This window comes from Mollisia scopiformis, assembly GCF_001500285.1.
Source record: "Mollisia scopiformis unplaced genomic scaffold LY89scaffold_36, whole genome shotgun sequence".
Lineage (NCBI taxonomy): Eukaryota > Fungi > Ascomycota > Leotiomycetes > Helotiales > Mollisiaceae > Mollisia > Mollisia scopiformis.
In genome coordinates, this window is record NW_017263616.1 from 455,782 (window position 1) to 474,748 (window position 18,967).

At 47.4% G+C, this 18,967-nt stretch overlaps 8 protein-coding genes across 8 annotated transcripts; 3 read left to right on the forward strand and 5 right to left on the reverse strand.

Moving 5' to 3' along the window:
* Nucleotides 1–1,233: 1,233 nt before the first annotated feature.
* LY89DRAFT_742843 (WSC-domain-containing protein) lies at nucleotides 1,234–2,317 on the forward strand (the record flags this gene model as incomplete). The annotated part of the gene is made up of 4 exons (XM_018220881.1): nucleotides 1,234–1,463; nucleotides 1,511–1,677; nucleotides 1,804–2,092; nucleotides 2,140–2,317. The coding sequence occupies 4 exons, from the start codon at nucleotides 1,234–1,236 to the stop codon at nucleotides 2,315–2,317; spliced, it is 864 nt and encodes a 287-aa protein (XP_018061971.1).
* Nucleotides 2,318–2,612: 295 nt separating this feature from the next.
* LY89DRAFT_766283 (uncharacterized protein) lies at nucleotides 2,613–4,807 on the reverse strand (the record flags this gene model as incomplete). The annotated part of the gene is made up of 4 exons (XM_018221721.1): nucleotides 2,613–3,494; nucleotides 3,680–4,000; nucleotides 4,406–4,603; nucleotides 4,711–4,807. 4 exons carry the CDS (start codon nucleotides 4,805–4,807, stop codon nucleotides 2,647–2,649), a joined length of 1,464 nt encoding a protein of 487 aa, XP_018061972.1. The 3' UTR covers nucleotides 2,613–2,646.
* A 1,020-nt stretch (nucleotides 4,808–5,827) lies between these two features.
* On the forward strand, nucleotides 5,828–6,689 carry LY89DRAFT_742845 (uncharacterized protein; the record flags this gene model as incomplete). The annotated part of the gene is made up of 2 exons (XM_018220882.1): nucleotides 5,828–6,168; nucleotides 6,209–6,689. The coding sequence occupies 2 exons, from the start codon at nucleotides 5,828–5,830 to the stop codon at nucleotides 6,687–6,689; spliced, it is 822 nt and encodes a 273-aa protein (XP_018061973.1).
* Nucleotides 6,690–8,151: 1,462 nt separating this feature from the next.
* Nucleotides 8,152–10,798, reverse strand: LY89DRAFT_691689 (P-loop containing nucleoside triphosphate hydrolase protein). Its single transcript, XM_018216388.1, has 4 exons — nucleotides 10,432–10,798; nucleotides 10,138–10,380; nucleotides 9,286–9,888; nucleotides 8,152–9,239 (listed from the first exon to the last, which is right to left on the reverse strand). The coding sequence occupies exons 1-4, from the start codon at nucleotides 10,768–10,770 to the stop codon at nucleotides 8,313–8,315; spliced, it is 2,112 nt and encodes a 703-aa protein (XP_018061974.1). The 5' UTR covers nucleotides 10,771–10,798; the 3' UTR covers nucleotides 8,152–8,312.
* A 511-nt stretch (nucleotides 10,799–11,309) lies between these two features.
* LY89DRAFT_540925 (RabGAP/TBC) lies at nucleotides 11,310–13,238 on the reverse strand (the record flags this gene model as incomplete). The annotated part of the gene is made up of 1 exon (XM_018208172.1): nucleotides 11,310–13,238. A coding segment is annotated over one exon (1,929 nt), but the record flags the coding sequence as incomplete, so codon positions are not given.
* Nucleotides 13,239–14,378: 1,140 nt separating this feature from the next.
* Nucleotides 14,379–15,568, reverse strand: LY89DRAFT_691690 (ubiquitin-conjugating enzyme). The gene is made up of 3 exons (XM_018216389.1): nucleotides 15,242–15,568; nucleotides 15,054–15,170; nucleotides 14,379–14,992 (listed from the first exon to the last, which is right to left on the reverse strand). Exons 1-3 carry the CDS (start codon nucleotides 15,263–15,265, stop codon nucleotides 14,678–14,680), a joined length of 456 nt encoding a protein of 151 aa, XP_018061976.1. The 5' UTR covers nucleotides 15,266–15,568; the 3' UTR covers nucleotides 14,379–14,677.
* A 45-nt stretch (nucleotides 15,569–15,613) lies between these two features.
* Nucleotides 15,614–16,658, reverse strand: LY89DRAFT_725735 (signal peptidase-like protein complex catalytic subunit SEC11). Its single transcript, XM_018218999.1, has 2 exons — nucleotides 16,173–16,658; nucleotides 15,614–16,088 (listed from the first exon to the last, which is right to left on the reverse strand). The coding sequence occupies exons 1-2, from the start codon at nucleotides 16,466–16,468 to the stop codon at nucleotides 15,866–15,868; spliced, it is 519 nt and encodes a 172-aa protein (XP_018061977.1). The 5' UTR covers nucleotides 16,469–16,658; the 3' UTR covers nucleotides 15,614–15,865.
* A 662-nt stretch (nucleotides 16,659–17,320) lies between these two features.
* On the forward strand, nucleotides 17,321–18,833 carry LY89DRAFT_660408 (uncharacterized protein). Its single transcript, XM_018212550.1, has 6 exons — nucleotides 17,321–17,538; nucleotides 17,585–17,797; nucleotides 17,849–18,068; nucleotides 18,118–18,236; nucleotides 18,283–18,457; nucleotides 18,507–18,833. Exons 1-6 carry the CDS (start codon nucleotides 17,488–17,490, stop codon nucleotides 18,599–18,601), a joined length of 873 nt encoding a protein of 290 aa, XP_018061978.1. The 5' UTR covers nucleotides 17,321–17,487; the 3' UTR covers nucleotides 18,602–18,833.
* The last annotated feature ends 134 nt before the right edge of the window (nucleotides 18,834–18,967 follow it).

Here is an 18,967-nt window from a genome sequence, read left to right on the forward strand (position 1 = left end):
TTGGTATGATGTCATAAACACACCTTCTGATATATTGTCCAATGATTTCATAAGGCGTGGAAATTGCCCCGCTGTCCTGCAGTGAGCAAGTGAATTAAAGCTGTGATCATAGTGGCTGGAGCAGTAATTCTGGCCCAAGTCGAAATGCAATGCAGGCCTTGGTGCTATAGGTGTGCTAGAAGCTGCTTGTCAGCGCCTTTGATGACGAAGGCTGAGAAAAGTTGAATAATTTACCGTCAACAGCTGGTGTTAGCTGAGTGACCTCAAAACTTAGTACTTTCGAGTAAACTGCTTTTCTAAAGGCTGAAAAGCTGGTGAATCGAACATTAGAGGGATGGTTCTTCCCATTGACGAAGTTCTGTAAAAGAGGAAGAGTGCTCACAACTACGGCGGGGCCAGAAAGGTGCCTAAGACCCGAGAAGTAGCCCTGGATATGGCTCAGTGATAGTGAAGACGCTCAGCATATACAGGGTGATCTTGTGATCATTCACGGAATCTATAAAAAGGCCGATACTCGGTGGGGCCGGCAATCACTCTGCTCAAAACGATCAAGTAAAGTCAAGTCGATGTCAACAAAGCATCCAGGATCAATCTCCTAGGGAGATCAGACATCAGAGTACAAATCAGGCATGTTAAGTCTAGATGGCTGTGGATTCTGCAGCCTCTTTTTTGTCTTCCGGCAGATTCACATTGCTTGGAATACTTCCCGGAGGGCCGTCCCTATTGAGTGAATACATTCCTCGAGGACGGCCGCTTTCATACTTATATCCGTACTCGTGTCGTATTGCTTGGTTTTCAATGAAGATTTTCAAGAATGCGAAGTATAATTTTGGAACTTACACATCTAGCGGTGCGCAAGATGAGTGGCTCGCTTTCTACTGGCTAATCATCAGTGATTCCTTTGGTTTTTGAAGGAGGAAAACATCACGTATCTGAATTTGGTGGAGAATCGCCGAGACCAAGCAGAATGATGTTGGTTACTAGGTGACACATTCCACTCCATGATGCCAAAGGTAGGTGCAGATCAAGTGGAACTATAAATCAGAACTCCTCGCCCACTTTGTATCACTTCGCACTCATCTCTGGCTATTGTAAAACACTCAATCACCTCTGTTGAAATCAAGCTTAAAATACAGCCTGTAGAGATCCTAATCCATCACAATATCCCACAAGAAAACCCAATCCTCTAGCCTCACAAACATTCGAGCACTGTCACAAATCACCTCATTCAGAATGTTGATCGCAACGATGATTCTCCTATCGGCGCTTCAGGTGTTATCATTCACTGAACCAACGATTCCTAATTGGACATATCTGGCATGTTACACAGATACTGCTAACAGAACTTTCAATTCGATCCCTAGTGAGATCACGTTAGGTATTCAGAGTACGGTTATGACTAACGAGGTGTGTGCGGGTATCTGCACGGGTTATTTGTACTCTGGCACAGAGGCTGGCAACGAGTGAGTCCTCTCACTGAATTATTCGTTATTATACTAAGAAAACTTAGGTGCTTTTGTGGCAATGGTATTATGAATAATGGAACAGTAGCTACAGATGGTCGTTGCACCTCTGCATGCGTGGGGAATGCTACAGAAAATTGCGGAGGCACATGGGGACTAAACTCATACATGGCTCTGAACTATGTCGCAAACATAACTGGACCCACCACTACTGGTAAGTCTACAGCTTCTTCAACTCTTCTCGCAGGACAGTCCTCTGGCCTCACAACCTTGACTTCAACTTCCTCTCCAGTGGCCATGACGCTGTCTTCAACTTCTTCTTCTATTCTAACATCGTCAGCCTCTGGGTTCACCACCATCGGAAAGCCAACAGCTGCAACATCACCGATACTACCGTCGCCTACTTCACCATCGCCTGTCCTCCCGTCACCAACGTCTTTGTCCTTGGGCCCATACATGCAGACATCTTGGTTCTTCGATGGATGTTTCGCTCCTAACCTCAACACTCAATACATCTTCGGCATCTCCGTGTACTCTACGATTCAGCCTTGCCTCCAATACTGCTCCACGCAAAGTAATGTAACAAGCAGCTTATCAATGTTGACCATACTCGCAGGACTTTACGAGAAGTAAGTCTTCGTCTGAATCTACATTAGAACAGTGCTAATAGAATCAGTGTTTGCTTCTGTAGCACCTCGATGCAAGCATTCTCTCTCACCCAAGACGTAGGAGGTAGTGGTGTATCATGTGTAGCGCAATGTCTACAGAATTCTGGAGTAGCTTGCAGTGGAGTCTTGGCTATTGAGGTCACAAGTCTTGTTCCCCTGTTGCCGCTACCAAGCGCTGGTCCATAGATGTCGCAAATCTGAGTGTAGACGATATAATTCTTGCGGTGGAGAGCTGGCAATTTTCTGCAACCACGTCTGCTTTTACATGGCGGCTTGCTTCTGTTATGCTACTTTGTGTTTCTAGCCTCTTTCTTGGTAAATTGAAATTATCGTTCGGACGCAAGTATGCAGGCTACCACCAATTGTGAAGTTGTGATTCGGTCTGTCATCACGCATCACGACACCTCATGTATAAACACGGGTACGGACGATTTGATATGATAGTGTTCTTATAGTCGGTTGTAAAACTGCAATATACGATGCTATCTGACAATGTCCTAACCCTCCTGAAACATTCAAATGTCCTTCTTCTCGAATTGCCTTTTATTCTTCTCTTCTTCTTCCAAAGATTTAATGTCCAGTGCAATTCTTCTCAACCGCAAGTTTTGTCCGTCTCTCGCCTGCATTAGAAGCAAGAACTTCAGGCTCGCAGCTACATACTCAGCTTGAGCCTTCTCGTGCTCTCCAGATTCTATGTCAAACAATATGACGCCCTTGACTCGATGCTGAGCCTCCTTCATTTCTTGTGTACAAACGTCCAGCTTGTGCATTTCGTCATCTTGGGCTTTCTCAATCTCCCTCTTCTCTGCAAGCAACCTTTCGAGCTTCATCGCGTTCGATAGAGGAGGAGGCTCGAAGTTGACTTCGCTCTCAGCAGGTGTCAAGATCGTTGTAGATTCGTCATCGCTCGAGTCGGTCAAAGGGCAATTGTTAAGATGAGGTCTTCCGCTCGCTGGGACAATCGATTCCTGGAACGTAACAAAAGCTACCCTAAGCCGGTGCGCAAATGATCCGAGCTTGGAGGCAGTGTGTGAGGTATAGGGAGATCTTTCGAGGGCACTAATGTCGTTGTGATTCAACTGAGAGAGCTTGAGGCATAATCCTTCGATCTGAACTACAGTTTCTTGTATTTCCTCCAGCAGCTTCCACTTCATGTATAGTTCAGAAAAGTGGATACATCCGGACACGGATGTGGATGTCGTGATGAATGTGGACGCATAACTTGTACAATCTGTATACAAGATGGCGAACCATATGCCGATGACTCCTAATGCGACACTCAGAGCCGAAAAAGCCAGAGCAATGGTGGAACGTTTGGGGAGGATTCCTGGCATTGCCATTCTGAATCGAGCGGCCAATTTCCCTGCGCGAAACTAATTGCGGAATGTGATGATTGTTTTTCGAATGCTGAAGATGGTGCAAGAAATGATCGATATTGGTGTAGTGCAGTATGGTTGAGGTAGTCACGGCCCGAACCACGTCCCAGTTCCTTCCCGCTCCAGAGCCTTGATGTCCAACCTGATCCTCTCCAATCGGAGTTTTTTTTACCAGAAGTCAAGCGAGCTCGCGCGACCCTTTCTTTGGTTGCGTTCCATGCTCTCTTTACTTGACGTATCTCATCGTCCCCAATGTCCATGTCCAAGGCGATCAGGAGCCTTTCACGAGCTTCGTCATTCAGAAGGCTAGCCTCTTGTTCCTCGTACGCGTCTTCATCTTCGGTCTCTTGTATGTGATGCATCTCTTTCTTCAAAGCCTCAACTTTCTCTCTTCTGATCGTTTGTGAGGATTTTTCAGTGGACGTGTGACCATCTCTTGCCGTTGGTGTATACACAGGAAGGGGTAAAACTTTCTCGCCAACCTCAGATACAGCTGTACCTTGGATAGAATGGACCGATTTCAACCGGCGAGCCATGAATAAATGCCCCAGGGCTCCACATTTAAAGCAGCAGATTGTCTGTCCGAGAAACTCTAGTATAAGCTTTGGTGGCGAGTCGGCGAAGAAAGAGCACAGTAGAAACGCCAATCCGAGGCAGAAGAGACTAGTTACCGCGGATCTACATATGCTGACATGCGGATCTTCCATCATTGACGACCTTCTTATTGTGAGTATAGTTTAGATTGTAGTTAAGGAGAAATATTTTGCAATTGAGGTTGCAAGGTGTTCTTATAGTTTAAACTAAGTACAAGTGGAGACAATTAGCACGATGGCGCCTCTAACGGTAAGACTACTCTTAGTTCCCGAATGGAGAGAACCCCGTATTCCCACGATCTAACCCTGCGATCTGAGTTTCGAGTCTTGCATGGGACAATGGAATGGTTGCCCTGGTTCCTGCACTTCCATTACCACTTTGACAGTATGACTCTCTGATTGTTGTACTTCCACGGATGGTGATAAAGGAACCGCTCCAGGTTGTGGTCCACTCTCCACTGGCAAGGCCGGTGCTGTAGTTGGGTTGTAGTTTCTTGTCGCCCCTGCCAATATGCAAGCATGCAGGCGAAGTAGCAAGCGAAGGAGACAAATGTAGCCAAGGCCAACTTTCTCTTGCTGGGTTTCGAAAAGCTTATTAGAAACGACAGACAGATGTAGACGAAAGTGCATGTTATCACAGCAACTGGCTTTGGCTGTACAAGAATCTCGACGAGGCTGTCGGCGGAAAATTTGGTGGTGGACTGCATGTTGGATGTATCATCGAATACGTTCTATCTTATGCTGCTTAAAACAAGAGTAGAATTTATAGAGCGACAAAGTTTCTTGCAATTACATTCTGGACTAAAAGATTATTCTGCGCGGGCTTAGTGGCGGACTGGTCTAGCTCAATTCATCGGGCCCGAAGTTTGATACTGAAAAGAACAAACTTAGTGTGTTCAAATATGGTGTCGTCATTTCCAACACGTAACGCTATAATGCCTTCAAGAGAACAAACCTTTGAAACCCTTGAAGAGCGCGGATCCAGAGTGGAGGTGCTGGTTTGATCATTACAGGCCGAGAATGAAGTTACATACTACAGTAGTCTCGAAGGAATAGGAAATTTCGAGTACGATAACACAGAATCTTTGTTCCTTTATCAAACTTGACGTTATATGAGGTCCTACCGAATTTGGAAATGTACTGGTTTCACTTGATGAGAGGTGTAAGAGATCGTCTTGGCATTAGCCTCCTTTCCTTTGACTTAGAATCTGCACAGCACAAAGACATGTTATTCAAATAATAATTATCAAACTGAGGAAATCTTCAGCATCCGAAAACATAAGCAATGAACCTTCTCGCCACCAGGTAACCGAAGTGGGGTCGCTTCAACCCCTGAGATTGCCCCACATCGATCTATTTTGAAGCGCGGATGCAGGTCCAAGTAAATATCCCATGATAGCGGGGATTTTATGCATTTCATGAAGGTGGCTGATATCGATTAATTGAGCCCCGCCAGGTACCTACGCAACACCCAAACATCTTCATTCCTAGTGGTCAGTTGATTGAAGGCTGTTGTATCCCGAGCTATTTTCCAAAGACATTCAGCGGCATTCCGGCAATGGAAGATCATTTACATCCGAATTTGATACATGAGCAGACACTAGAATATATAATCATGCGGAAGTCCGTACGGAAGTTGGAAGTTGGACTTCGAAGTAAAAACCATTGAACTCATTGCTGTGCATTCGAATTCAAGCCATTGAACAGTTTATTATTGTACCGAAATCATGTATCTTGTTTTACTCCCAACAATTATTCTCTCACTGTCCACCAGCGCTCTGGCAGACTGTACACGAGAATTCCTCCGCAATGCGACGGACGCCTACATCAAAGTTCAGCGAGATGGAGCAGTCAAGTCCCCCGACCCAGCTTTTGCTGTCCATCTATCCCCGAACTTGGTATATACCGAAAACTTCGCAGTCACTCCCCTGAACAATTCCATCTTGAACACTTCTCTGCCGATAACGCATAACTTCAGTATGCACGACACGACCGCCTGCTCTACGTTCACCGAACTGGTTATCCTACCAACCAATACCACCAAACCATACCTCATCCATACTCGCATGTTGGCCAACGCCAACACCAGCAAATTGACCATGGTCGAGTCCCATCGTCACTACCACAGGTGACTGGGCATTCAACGTCACAGGCTACCTACACTACTCCTCACTCGAGACTTGGGACCCTATCCCAGCTGCGAAACGCGATACTCGAGCAGTTGTTCAAGCGGGTGGAGATGCTTACTTCAATCGCTTCGACAACGCCTCGGTTGTTGTTCCCTGGGGTGCGCCTCGCACGAGGATCGAGGGTGGTGCACTGGTGACAGGCACCTTGAGCGGCGATAATTGCACGATGGTGTTCCCAGATACAATTGTCGTTACGGATCGTCGGTATGTGGTCGATGAAGTGATGGGGACGGTGGATATCTTCGAGGGGTTCCCGGGATTGGGTCGTTCACAAGGTAATAACCCGATGCCGGATAGTCATTTGTTCAGGATCGAGGCTGGAAAGATTAAGTATGTTCATACCGTCAGTCATTGTGTGGAGAGGGGATGTGGGATGAACGGAACATCGCCATTTGGTTAAGAGACATTATCTTCCCCAAGAGTTTCATACAATGTCTCTGTACGGTCGTACTTTTTGGATGGATGAAGTTATCTTGGGGGAAGTTTGACTACAAAAAGCAATGTATTTTAATTTTCGTGTGCATTGTATTTCGATGTAGGCGTTTCCACAGATTCTACAACTTGATCTTCACCAGGTGATCTCTTAATTATGCGTTTTTGAGAAGGATTTCGCATTCTGCTAGCCTAGGTTTGGTGCTCGTGAACCGCAGGTTTAGTCGCAAGAGAAGCCAATAAAAGCTAAACCCCCCTATTCATTTTCAAGCTCGCTTGATTTTAGCGAGTTCGGCATACCTCTCAGCACGTGACGGTGTGCCACCGCAATTCCATATTCTCGGTGGAATGCCTGAACACCTGGCAAGGGAGTAGAACTTATGTGCCCTTATTCCAGCACGGTAGTGTAAGGATCTACTTTTCCCTTAGGAGTAGAGGAGATATTGAATGCGACACCAACGAGAGCTTGCAAACGATGATGTTTGAAAGTCATGCTTTATTTTTTGCTCGCATCAAAGGTTCAAAGTTTCTGATGACGCCTAAGAACTCCACCTGAGCACATGCTCTAGATACTAACACTCATTGGCCTGAGCTTTCATCTGAATCCCCCCATGCTGAATGGTTGCACACAATCTGGCCAGTCTTCCAAATTTCGTTGTAGTACACCGATTTCGAGAGACCATCCATCAAATCCTCACTCAACGGTGTAGCCACTCCCATTCCGAAGTCACTACCGCCCAAGAACGTCCACTCTGGCAGATTTGCACTGCCTTTATACTCGGCACGTGCATGTTCCCACTCGCCATCCAATTGATACCCAATCTAGAATATCGTCAGTGGAATGGTTCATTCTCAAAGTGAAAGTGTACACACGGTCACTTTCGTGCCCTTTCTCGTGATCAAAAAGTCACACATGGGTTTGTCAGTTGCGAAGAGCTCGAAGCTTTTGACTTGAGGGTTCAGGAAGGTCTCGAGTTCCTCGGTGGAGTGATAGTAGAGCGCTGTCATGACGGCATCGATGGCTGGGAGATGAATGTACATTGTTTCCTCGTTGAACATGTGAATGCATTATTAGCATAAAGACTAGGTATTCAAGTCATGAATGAAGAAAGCGTAGAACAAAGACATTGTTACTCTCTCAGGGCTATCAAAAGTATGAAAGTAATCTTTGAAAAGATTTCGGACAATAGGGACGCAGTACCCTTCTTTCATTGTTGTTAACACCGTTGAACAATATCGCCATATGGAAAAAAGTCTGCAATAACCCGTAGTAAGTTCGAAGGAAGGGAATTATCCCGCCCACAGCGCAAACAGCGCAGACAGCGCAGACAGCGCAGCAAGCGCAAAAAGTGCACTTCACACCCGTCAAAGGTAGAAAAATAAAACGACCGGAATCACCTGAAGCGAAGCCAAATTCATAACCACACCACCGTAAAAGATGGAGTAGTTGACACTCAACTTAAGGACATACATTAAACAGAGGAACACAAAATGATATCAAGAATAAACACCACGATGATATTGCTACCCTACTCCACAACGCCTAAGCTCACACAGTCTCTCGCCATACTCCAATAGACAGTCTCAACAATCACAACAAATCATCATCCTCACCCATCATATCCCACTTCTTAGCAGTCAACTTCCTGACCTTTTTCACGGGACTGCCGCCACTAGCAACCCTCTGACTACCCCCACTAACTCTCATCTTCTCCATCTGGCTCCCCAGATCGCCCACATGCATATCTCTGAGCGGCGCCCTTTGTCCCTTGCTCGGACTCCGTCCCTGAACCTCCCGTCTCAGAATCTCCACCTCTCTCCTCAACCTCTCATTCTCGCTCTCCAAACTAATGTCTCTCACGGGCGTATTCTCCTTATCCTCTTCACACGCATCAATACTCCGGGTATAAATCTCCAACTTCCGATCTATATGCTCTTCACTCTTATCCTGTTCTTGCGCCCAGCTCGCCTTCCATCTCCGCATCTCAGCCTCCATCGTCTCTTCCATTTCCGAGAAACATTCTTCGCGGACTTCGGCTTCGACTTCCATGATGCGGTCGGTCATGGATTCGAGATGTGCTTCCACTTCTAGTCTCTGTTGCTGTTCTGCGAGGAGTTCAGCGCGGAGACCGTCGATTTCTTCTGACATGCGAGCAATTTCAAGTGCGGCGATTTCCATCGTTTCACGTTCTGTGTCAGTAGGTGACATACGGCCGGCACGGGGACTGAAGTAGTGAGATGCGGTGGATTGGGCGAGGATTGTGGATGTCACAGATGGGATACGTGGAACAGTGATTTCGCGGGCGAGAGCCGAGTAACGGAGGATCTGAGAAGTGGCGTTGAAATCCCCAAGAGGATCAGCAGTAACAATCATGACTGCCTTTTGAGGGTTGCGAGGTTGTTGAGAAGAGTGGTGATGAGATGGCGTTGAAGGGACCGACTGATGAGAAGTCGAGGGGAAAGAGTTGGAGAAAAGTAGCTCCGTGAGTTTGCATTGGCGAAATGGAACCAGATTGGGCTGCTTATGTTAGATTTCAAAAATCAACTGGATACTGAGAACATACCTTCGTAGAGTTACCAAGATCTGACTGCATCTGCAAGCACTGACCAAGATACATCAAGCTCTCATTAATCTTACCAGCCTCAGCCAGAGTTGCACCTTGTGTCTTGGCATCACGAGCTCTCTCACTACCAGCTAAGTCGACAATGGTCAAAGCAGAACCTCCCCATTGAGTAGGCATTCTGCTTCTTCTTCGCTTCTTGACTTCAACGCAAAAGAATCCGTGGCTTCGACTTGAGACGCTGTTTGAACCTGTCCCGGCGACACGACGTTCATGGAGTCCGGCTTCGAGAACCATTAGGGCTTCCTTCATCGTACCACAGATAATCTTCCTCAATCCAGCAACTACTTTCCGGTCTGGAGATTGCTCCGTGGATTTGAAAAGAAGTGGTCGTCGACGAAAGTCTTTCGTAGATTTGTTCGGGATAGCAGGCGTGAGAAGATCAAAGATCCGATCATTATATACCTCATACATCGAGATCAAGATCGCGTACTCGGCATTTGAATCCGCATCTACAGTAACATTACTGATATCCGGCACAATCGGCAAAGCCGAAGGTCGCTGAAGATGTCTTCTCGGAGTAGGAGGTGGTGCATAAGATTCGCCCTTGAGAGGAGATTTAGTAACATACTTAAAAGCTTTCGAGAAAGTGGATTGCATGTAAGAAGGAAGATAGGAATTCGGATTGAAGATCCTACTAGTCTCTCCACCCTGATAAGGAGGACCTGGTATCTGGGACTCTCGTACTACTCGTATGGACTTGGGGCTTCCCGTCTCCAAGCCTAGCAAGGAGGGGTACAGGCCATGCGACGAGGGATGAGGTGGAGCGTGAAATGTGGAAGATGGGGATCGTACTACCATGGGAGTAGGTGCTCGTGAGCTGGCTCGAGATGCCGCTGTAGGATCGCCATACATGGTATCGAGGAACATCTGCGAGGACATTACTTGTGCTTCTGATGGGTCTGATGCTGCGACTGTTGCGTGGAGTGAAGTTGTGGTAGCAGGGTCGAGGATATTGTTCGAGATGGAGCGGAACAGGACATCGAGGGCCAATTGCGTCAAGCCGCGCTGTGTTCGAGATCCTAGGATTGTATGGCTCTTGAATAACGTCAGTATTTGTATCGTTTGCATTGGAGACTATTGCCAAACCTTTCCACTACCAGTAACACCCAGAGTCGCAAGTAATCCATCTCTGCCCTCTCCACCTTGTGGTCCAAGAACGCCTTCAACGAGCGGCAATACACCTGTCCCATGGAAGAGATCAAGTTGATTCGAATCCTCTTCAAACACCTCTGTGAACGCAAATTTCTCCACGGCGCGTCGTCTATTGTCATTTGGCGGGTTCAACGTGATATGGGTTGGCGGCGCATCGTCCCCTGGTTCTTCGACTGTTAGAAATCGCTCCGAAACAGCTTGGCCAGGTGGAGGTGGTCGCAGTCGTAGATAGACTTGAAAGAGGGCATTCTGGGATTTCTGTGATTGTTCCATTGTTTGTTTGTTGGAGTTTGAGTGTTCTGATCTTTGTGTGACAAAAAGTTCGTTGGAGGTGGTGTTGACTTTGGATCGCGAATCGTTGCCACAACAACACCACACTTGCCGCCGCTGATCTTTGTGATGTCCAGCCTCAGCTCAGCACACGAACACTGAATAATGATTGTCCCATGAAAATAAATATGGGACGTGTAAATGTGATTTGTATTGAAGGTATCGTAATCTTAAGCCCCTCTTTCAAATCCTCAAACCTGGCTATGTATGCTAATTTTTACCTCCATCAAACTCCATGTGTAATGCACCGAAAAGTCGTAAATCATCATGAACACCTATCCCATCCCATCCCGATCTTCCAATTCTATGTGCCACAAGAAGCTCCAGCTTACAGCTCTATTTTATATCTCACATTAAACCTCAACAGCCATTCCCATGGCCCTTTTCTTCCGTCCGAAAGACAGTCCGCCTTTTCTTGTACCTTGCCTTCCAAGTCCAGTCGTCCCAGCTACTTGACCCAACTTCTCGGCTTTCTCCCGCTCCCGCTCTTCAGCATAACCCTTTCTTCGTTCTGCGCGGCCCTTCTCGATCGTGTCTTGGCTGAGATGGCCAAAGCCATTTCGTCGCTTGTAACAAGTTTCCATGACCGTGTTGCAGTCGATGAGTCGCCTTGGGATGGTTTGTACAACCTGGAAGATCTCCATCGGATCACTAACAGCCTTGATCTCTTGCTCACCCAGCTTGAAGATGGTCATTGCAATTCGGAACAGGGTCTTCGATCCTTCATAGAAGAAACAATCCCATACTCGAAGGGTACTCTCGATTGGTAAAGTGCCGATGAAGCAGGACATGAACCAAGCTGTTGTACAGAGGGTAATTGGAGGAAGTCGGAGATGTGAATGTGGGACTGAAGATCCATCAAGCTCGCCGCCAATTTTGGCCCAGATGCCTGGCATGTTATCTTTAATGCTAGACATCAGAACACCGAGATCAACGTTGGCGCCTTCGAGGTTCAATTCGTGAGTGCCAGGAAGATAAACTCGAGTTATGATGTTCAACATCCAGAAAGACTTCTCCTCATCCATGAATAATAGTAAAAGGCCAGCCAGGAAATTCAATGACTGACAATACCCAATTTTCGGATTCTGAATCGAGAATGCTTGCAGCACCCGCCTCAGAGATTGGACTATAGGAGTTTCCGGTTCCTTGATAGACCGCACACTATCTCGAGCTGCACCAGGCGGCGGATCTGGTTTGAATTTGACGTTGTCTGGAAACGTTCGATTCAGGTCCCGCTCAATGATCTCGTCGTCTGTTTCACTGACACCTCCAGCCTCGGCCTTTTGAACCAGATTACTGTACTCGCCAGGATGCAAGGCAAGCATTTTTGGACCACCAGCATAGTACCACCAAGCAGCACCTCTCCAGTCTGGTGGTATGCCTTTCCGCACAAAACGCTTGACTTTGGCTGATTGCGGAGGGAAGCGTTCTGGACGGTCAGAGGGTAGACCAGCGTCTTTCATAAGAGCGACCCATTTCTTCCACCGCCGAGCTAGGTGTTCCTTGTAAGGCCCGTTCCAAGCTTCATACTGCTCCCAAGAGATATGTTGACTCTTCTTCTTAAACCCGTACCGATCTCTTGTCTCGTCAATTGGTTGGGTAGCAGCTCTTGTTACAGGCCGACTTGGTGGTGGTGGCTCAAAATATGTTTCCTGGACATCCAGCTTCTCTTCCCTAGAACCCATTTCTGGGCTTGGGGTCCCTCTCCCTCTTGTATTGAATATCTGCGCAGAATCTCTCATTATTACATTAGATGGTGGCACCATAAGCATATCATTCATCGCCTCCTCTAGACCAGATATCCTCTTCTTCTCCGAGTCTGCCGTTATTGGTCGGGGTCCGTAGTTATCCTCAATACCAGAGTCGGTTTGGAATCCTCCCTCGTACATCCCAATCGCATCATCCACACTCATCCCCTCGTCTCGCCCATAGATAGATGTCGCTGAACTGCTTTTTGTCAAGACACTGCTTCGTTCCGTCCCGCTGGTGCCAAGGAAGCTGGAGTTCGTGGTTAAGGCTGAGCGAAAGCTTGCCCGGACCTCTTCCTCGTCGAAGCCTGGCCGCGAAATAGGTTCCCTTCGATGCGCAGAGTAATTGCTATCCGGTCTACTGATGTCTCTTCTTTGTCTATATGCCGGATTGTTCAGATTCCGTTGTCGAGAGTATAGCGATTCCGGAGCACCGTAATCAGGTATTGAAGGCGACGGCCTGAGAGGATGAGCCGAAACGTTCGCCGCAGATTGTGAAGAAGAAGTTGAGAATCCTCTATCTCTCGAAGATGCAAGATCTGTAGGTGTACGTTCCTCGTCAATCTGCAGCGGGAAGGTGGCCGCGTTGTGAATCAGAGGTTTCGGAGAGTGCTCGTTTCGCCGACGAACACTGGGAGCTCGCGGTCGTGAGAAATTGTCGATATGCGGTTCTGGAGTTCGTGTTCGTCGTTCAGGAGTATTTCGACCTTCCGAGGATTGGGATCTGTAGCCATTATTCAGGGCTCGGAGTCGAGAGGCTTCAGATGGTTTCTTGGGGAGGTTGTGTTGAGCCGAGGGAGATGTGTAAGCTCTGCTTTCCTGCGACTGTGTATGGTGGGAAGTAAACGGTCTCTGATACTGCAGAGATTCTTCTCTTGAAGGCAGCAATTGAAGAAGTTGAGGAGCTGTTGGGGATACAGGAGTGGTGGGGCCAGAAGGTATCGAGCTCTTTGAAGCTGTCCTAGGACGAGAGGCTTCAGATGGGTAAAGGCTAAACTTCATGCTTCGCTGCCGTCGAACGTGTAAATCTTCAACATCGAGAGAATCCGACGTCCCAGCCCCATGGTACCCATCTGCCATGTTCATTTTTTCCCTCAAGAAGAAGATCTCCGCCAGGACGCTGGCCTCCACGCCAGGTGCCGTCCAAAACCTGGTCGATATCGCGAACCCTTGTTTCGTTATTTAATATCCATAGATGGGGGCCGTCCAAGTGCTATTTCAAGCTGCCAGAGATACAATTGTCCAAAGGGAAGACCAGTGAAGCTGTGGCAGATGTCGAGATTCGAAGAAGAGTGGAATTGGGTCCAGGGAAGAGAGTTTTGGGGGATTTGTTTTGCGGATCTGATCTCGGATGTTTCGTGATGCTAGTGGTCCAAGCTGAAGCTGATATTACCCAGATCTCAGTTCCTTTTCCGATGAATCAGAAATGCCACAGAGCTCACAAACTTTTTTTCACTGCGCACAAAGCATATCATCTATGGGAATTGCGGTTACACTGTGAGCAATATTGAATAATCTAATATACTTTAGTGATTCAAGGAGTGCACCATTGGGAAGACCGTCTGGTCTGGAGAGTTTGGCAGGTGTTGCTTTGGGCATAGTGACGGATAACTGCATAGGTTTGCTGGGGGCTTTACTCAAGTCTCACTGGTGGATACACGCTGCCGGCCCTTGGGTCGCGTCTTGGGATGACGGGATGTGATCTTCGTGATTTAACGCGAAAGTGGACCGGGATGGAAACGAAATTGTCTCCAATGGAGTTGCAGATCCACTTCAGCTCTGTATGTACTTTATGTACGGTTCGACGTTATGTCTTTCAGCGGCTGGGAGTTAGCTGACGCCGTTGTTGACAGCGGAAGGAGTTGTAACAACAAAAGAAAGCATTTCAGGGACAGGGCTTCAGAGCCAAGAGGTACAGTCTTCTCAGTCAGGGGTGATTTGAGATCCATTCTCCGGTGACAAAAGTAAATATCCACGCCGGTGATGCAAGTCCTCTATTCTTCCTCTGATGTCCCAAACGCCTGCGTATAATTGACAAGTTCGTATCCTTCATTTCCTACCCTATGAGACCTGATGCCGATCTTATCAGCCCCTCCATCACCTTATTTGGCGTATTTCTTCGTCATATCCCTAGCCTCCTTATCGAACGCTTTTCGGTCCTCCTTGAACTTCTGTGCGGCTCCTTGTTCAACGGCATCATCAGGTACAGGCTCGAGGAGTAGTTGTTGAATAGCCGTCAACACGTTAGGGATCCGCGAGCTTGGCTTCCACGAATCCGACTTGAGGATACCGATGCACATACTTCCGTGCTCGTCGAAGGTAACGTTGGGGTGGTAGATGCGGGTCTTAAAGTTGATCTTCGGTGGCTTAAAGGGATATTCGGTGGGTAGGACGAGGAGAAGTTGGAATTTCCCGCCCTGGAAAAGGAAAATTGTTAGCACAAAAGAAAGGAAGAGAGTCCGAGTATACGAGACATACGACATATGGAGAGTCGGCAGGACCATCCATCACGATGTTCCAGTTGTGGATATTGCCTTCATCGACCAGGTTGACCTTGATGCCCGCTGGCGGGGTCGTCAAACACTCCTGAAGCTCCTATACGCCGTCAGTATAGGTCGCGCTCTCTTGCATACCCTCTACGACCACCCGCTGTTGTTATAACATACTTTGGATATTCTCTTCTGCGTCATGATGCCTACTGAATAAGGTAGCGGGGTAGCAAAGCAAGGCCGAACAGAAGGCTCCAACTGTCAAGAGTGCGCAATAAAGCTGCTACTGCAGGATATGGGCAGATACTAGAGCTGCACGAATGGATGTTGGGAGTATATGAAGAATACTGTGCTCTTTGTATGTTGGGAATCTGGGCTTCTGCGAGTCGCAGTCCAGAAGTTTGAGGAAGCTGGCCGAGCTTGGAATCAAAATCCCTGTATGTCTCCGCAGCGCGCTAGTAAACGAGGCTGTGAGGATTCAGATGAGGAAATTTGTCAACAGACTATGGAATCTGGTGAATGTGAAAGTAGCATAGCATATTTTGTATGGTAGAGATATACCGGTGGAGACAGCAGTAGTGTTGTAGCTATTGATTTGGTGTGAGACATAGCAGATGTATTTGTGGACTTCAAAGTACGTCTGCATCCCACCAACACAACAGCACAAGCAAGTATTCAACAAGGAAGACGCTGTTTTATTCCTAATACAAGGAGTACACCGATCCGAGTCCTCCCATATGCAAAGGCTTTTGATGTATCATACAGTGCCGGGTATCCATCCAAACGCCGAGGGCCATGCCGTTATTCTCTCTGCAATACCACCACCAAACCCATTATTCCCAGCATCACTGTCTTAAGCCACGGATGCTCACTCAGCATTATTGTTACGTAGCCTACGAAGGGAATATATGCCACTACACTACCAACAATGTCCTTTCGCTCGAGATAATCCTGTCCTCGTGCGTAGAGCTCAGTGTCGTCTGCCAGATTGTTGTCTCCTTTGGTGAGTAGCTTTGCTTCATCTCTGTAATTATGATGTGTTAGCGATAATATCCAAAGAGAGGACAGAGTGCTCGTTGATATAGAGTCAAGCTCAGAGATCACTTACCCAACCCCGAACTTCCGAACCACACGATGCACAATGGGGATATCCTTCCCCTTCACATTGTATACCACAATCTCTCCAACTTTAGTCTCCTCGAAGATGTTCCTGCCCCATAAAAATAACAGATCTCCGCGCTGAAATGCAGGCTCCATGGACCCGGACAGGACAACCACTATTGGAGATGGAGAGTCGGCGAGCACTGATAAGCCTTTCCACATCATAAATGCAGTCGATAGGATCAGCACGAAGTTGAGGACTTGTGCAGCAGCCTGCCGGGGATTTTGGAGGGCGGAAAGCATGGTCGCGGAGAGGTATTGTTGCTGAATACTTGGTTCACAAAGCAAAGCTTAGGATTCGTGTGGTGTGGGAAAAATGGAATGGGATGGCCGAGAGATTGTAGAGTCGAAGCTCAATAATAAATAATCGTAAAGGAATGGCAGCCTGCAGAGCGGTTGTGAACAGGTGGGCTGGATCGAGGTTGGAGAGTTGTGGACAGCTTTGAGGTATGGATAAGTTTATGCTTATTTGTGCAACAGCGCTAATGTTTTGTGCATGCATAAGCATATCGACGCGCTGGAAGGAGTTCTGTCTTCTCCAACAGCAACAACAACAGTGAGCTGAGGATGGACACGCTTTGCAGAATACTGCAACTCAATGCTATCCTCCCTAAGAAGTCTAAGAAAGGAATTGTAAGATATTCTCCTCGTGCTGTAGGACTTCTAGCCAGGACACCATCTCTTTCAGTTCTTATCTCCCTGAAGACCGATATATACCTAGGTATGTATCGTTACCCTCCGTACATAGGTACGTGGGGATAATTTCAGGCTTCAAACGGTCAGTATTATAATCTGGGGGAGGAGATCCGGTGCTGCAGATTTGAGATGTTCGCAGCACGTTCAATGCCCAACTTCACAGGAACATTGCCGCTCCCTACCATCCAGCTCATCTCCCCCCGAATTCGTCAGGACTCAAAGCACGAGAAGTCTCTACACTATGCGCATTTCGAGTAACTAAAGCAGATCCTGTCCGCTCCATTCGGTGTAGTATTCTTCATTGCTCTTTCCCAGATTTCCCTGGCTTCCATCCATATTGTACTTGCCGGTTGAGCATCCCAGCTCACGCTCCTTCCTCAACTACCAGAAAGCGTAAAAGTGTTGTTTACCTCTTGCTTCCCTCTCCATTCTTCTTCCATTCTACAACAACCATCCATCTGCAGCGCCTCTTCAACGTTCATCACAACGCTTGCAAGATCTTCAAGTTTTGGTTTCCCGTTTGCATACATCACCTAGAAAGTTCTTCAATCGTTTCCGTCAACACAATGTCTTCGTCGACTGCTCTTCTTCCCAAGGACCGCAAGAAGGATGATCATGTAGGTCTTCTATCCCCTCAACGCCATCAATGCTCATCGATGCCAGCCCATCTTCCTTCGCGTCTGCCATTCGCCATGGAGTGGCATCGGTCAGAAGGCGCTTGTTGGTCTGAGAGGTCTCGCCGCTGCATACATGCTCGCCAGCTTCGCTTTGATCATCAACTACGAGCTCCAACACCTCAAGCATGACTGGTTGACAATCTTCGAATTCTCCAATGTCCAATACTTGCTTCAAGTCATGTACCATGTCATCGCATTCGTAAGTTAACCCATCACCGCATCTTCGCACAGATACTGACCTCCTCTGCAGACTTGGACCTTCATGCACCTTCACTATCCTCATCACGGCAGCCAGGAACAAACATTTGCAACCCAAGTTCAAAAATTCTTGTCGCCACCCCGACAACACGCCACTACTAAGAATCGCACATGGTTCAGCATCTTCTACTCTGCTGCCAATGCTTTCCCATTCACATCTACACTCATCCATTGGGCTGTCATGATCCCCTCGAAGAAGACATCAATTCCAGGTTCGTCACGCCTTCTAAGCCTCTAGTAAATACTAATAATACTTTACAGCTGATCAGATTTTCAATCACGGCTGGCACACCACTTTCTTTGTCCTCAATAAGTGGGGTGTCAGCTCTTTGCTATCATTCATCGAAGTTCTGTTCTTCTCCAGCATCAGATGCCCTGAGGTGAGTTTGCAGAAACCCAACTTTGAGTCTGCTAACAATGCTCCAGCCTGTCGGTGCCCACGTTGCTGGTCTAGGCGCCCTCTCCTTCATCTATGTTGGGTGGCAATACGTTGGCTATATCGTCTCGGACAAATTTGCCTACTTCTTCTTCGATCACAAGCAGGTCGGCTGGGAGTATGTCATCGCTTCGTGGTTCTTCTTCGCCATCGTCAACAATATTTGTAAGTACTTCTATTGATCAGAAATGCAACACATCGCTGACTCCTATAGCTTACTTTTTCGTCTACGGTGTCACTGCTGTTCGTCAACAACTGACTAAGAAGGGCGATGGCAAGAAGAGTGGCTATCAGCAGCTTCCTCAATAGCTCTCACGATACAACAGGCCATCTTGGCCACTGGGTTACTAATGCAGATGACGTTGGTTTGTTGAGTGTGTTTCTTTCGGAGACGTGTTTATAGACTGGTCCGTATTCTTTGTTAGTCGGAATGATTCTTTGTGGCAGTAGCGGTCAGTCGGATGTGGCCGTATTTCGGACTCGAGGCTTCACTTCTGTATTTTTACTTCACCTGAGGATCATTCCTCAAGCTCTTACTCCTAAATAGTAGTTTTCTACATCTCCACAACTCAGACTGCTCCCTAGTCCCTGTGATTTGCTACAGGCTATAATCTGAGTCAGCTGTCGATTGCCACTACTTTTATTGCCGCCTCCCATCATGATACCTCATCTCCT

What these genes read in the sequence shown, in the direction of transcription:
- LY89DRAFT_660408 (XM_018212550.1), top strand. Translation starts at nt 17,488, where the DNA reads ATGTCTTCGTCGACTGCTCTTCTTCCCAAGGACCGCAAGAAGGATGAT. An exon ending in TGTACCATGTCATCGCATTC is followed by an intron (nt 17,798 to 17,848) that starts GTAAGTTAACCC and finishes CCTCCTCTGCAG; the next exon opens with ACTTGGACCTTCATGCACCT. An exon ending in CGCCATCGTCAACAATATTT is followed by an intron (nt 18,458 to 18,506) that starts GTAAGTACTTCT and finishes TGACTCCTATAG; the next exon opens with CTTACTTTTTCGTCTACGGT.
- LY89DRAFT_691690 (XM_018216389.1), bottom strand. Translation starts at nt 15,265, where the DNA reads ATGACGCAGAAGAGAATATCCAAA. An exon ending in CGCAGAAGAGAATATCCAAA is followed by an intron (nt 15,171 to 15,241) that starts GTATGTTATAAC and finishes GACGGCGTATAG; the next exon opens with GAGCTTCAGGAGTGTTTGAC. An exon ending in CTGCCGACTCTCCATATGTC is followed by an intron (nt 14,993 to 15,053) that starts GTATGTCTCGTA and finishes TTCCTTTTCCAG; the next exon opens with GGCGGGAAATTCCAACTTCT.
- LY89DRAFT_725735 (XM_018218999.1), bottom strand. Translation starts at nt 16,468, where the DNA reads ATGCTTTCCGCCCTCCAAAATCCCCGGCAGGCTGCTGCACAAGTCCTC. An exon ending in GTTCGGAAGTTCGGGGTTGG is followed by an intron (nt 16,089 to 16,172) that starts GTAAGTGATCTC and finishes TCATAATTACAG; the next exon opens with AGATGAAGCAAAGCTACTCA.
- LY89DRAFT_691689 (XM_018216388.1), bottom strand. Translation starts at nt 10,770, where the DNA reads ATGGAACAATCACAGAAATCCCAGAATGCCCTCTTTCAAGTCTATCTA. An exon ending in GAGCACCTACTCCCATGGTA is followed by an intron (nt 9,889 to 10,137) that starts GTACGATCCCCA and finishes TCTCCTCTCAAG; the next exon opens with GGCGAATCTTATGCACCACC. An exon ending in ATCTTGGTAACTCTACGAAG is followed by an intron (nt 9,240 to 9,285) that starts GTATGTTCTCAG and finishes TAACATAAGCAG; the next exon opens with CCCAATCTGGTTCCATTTCG.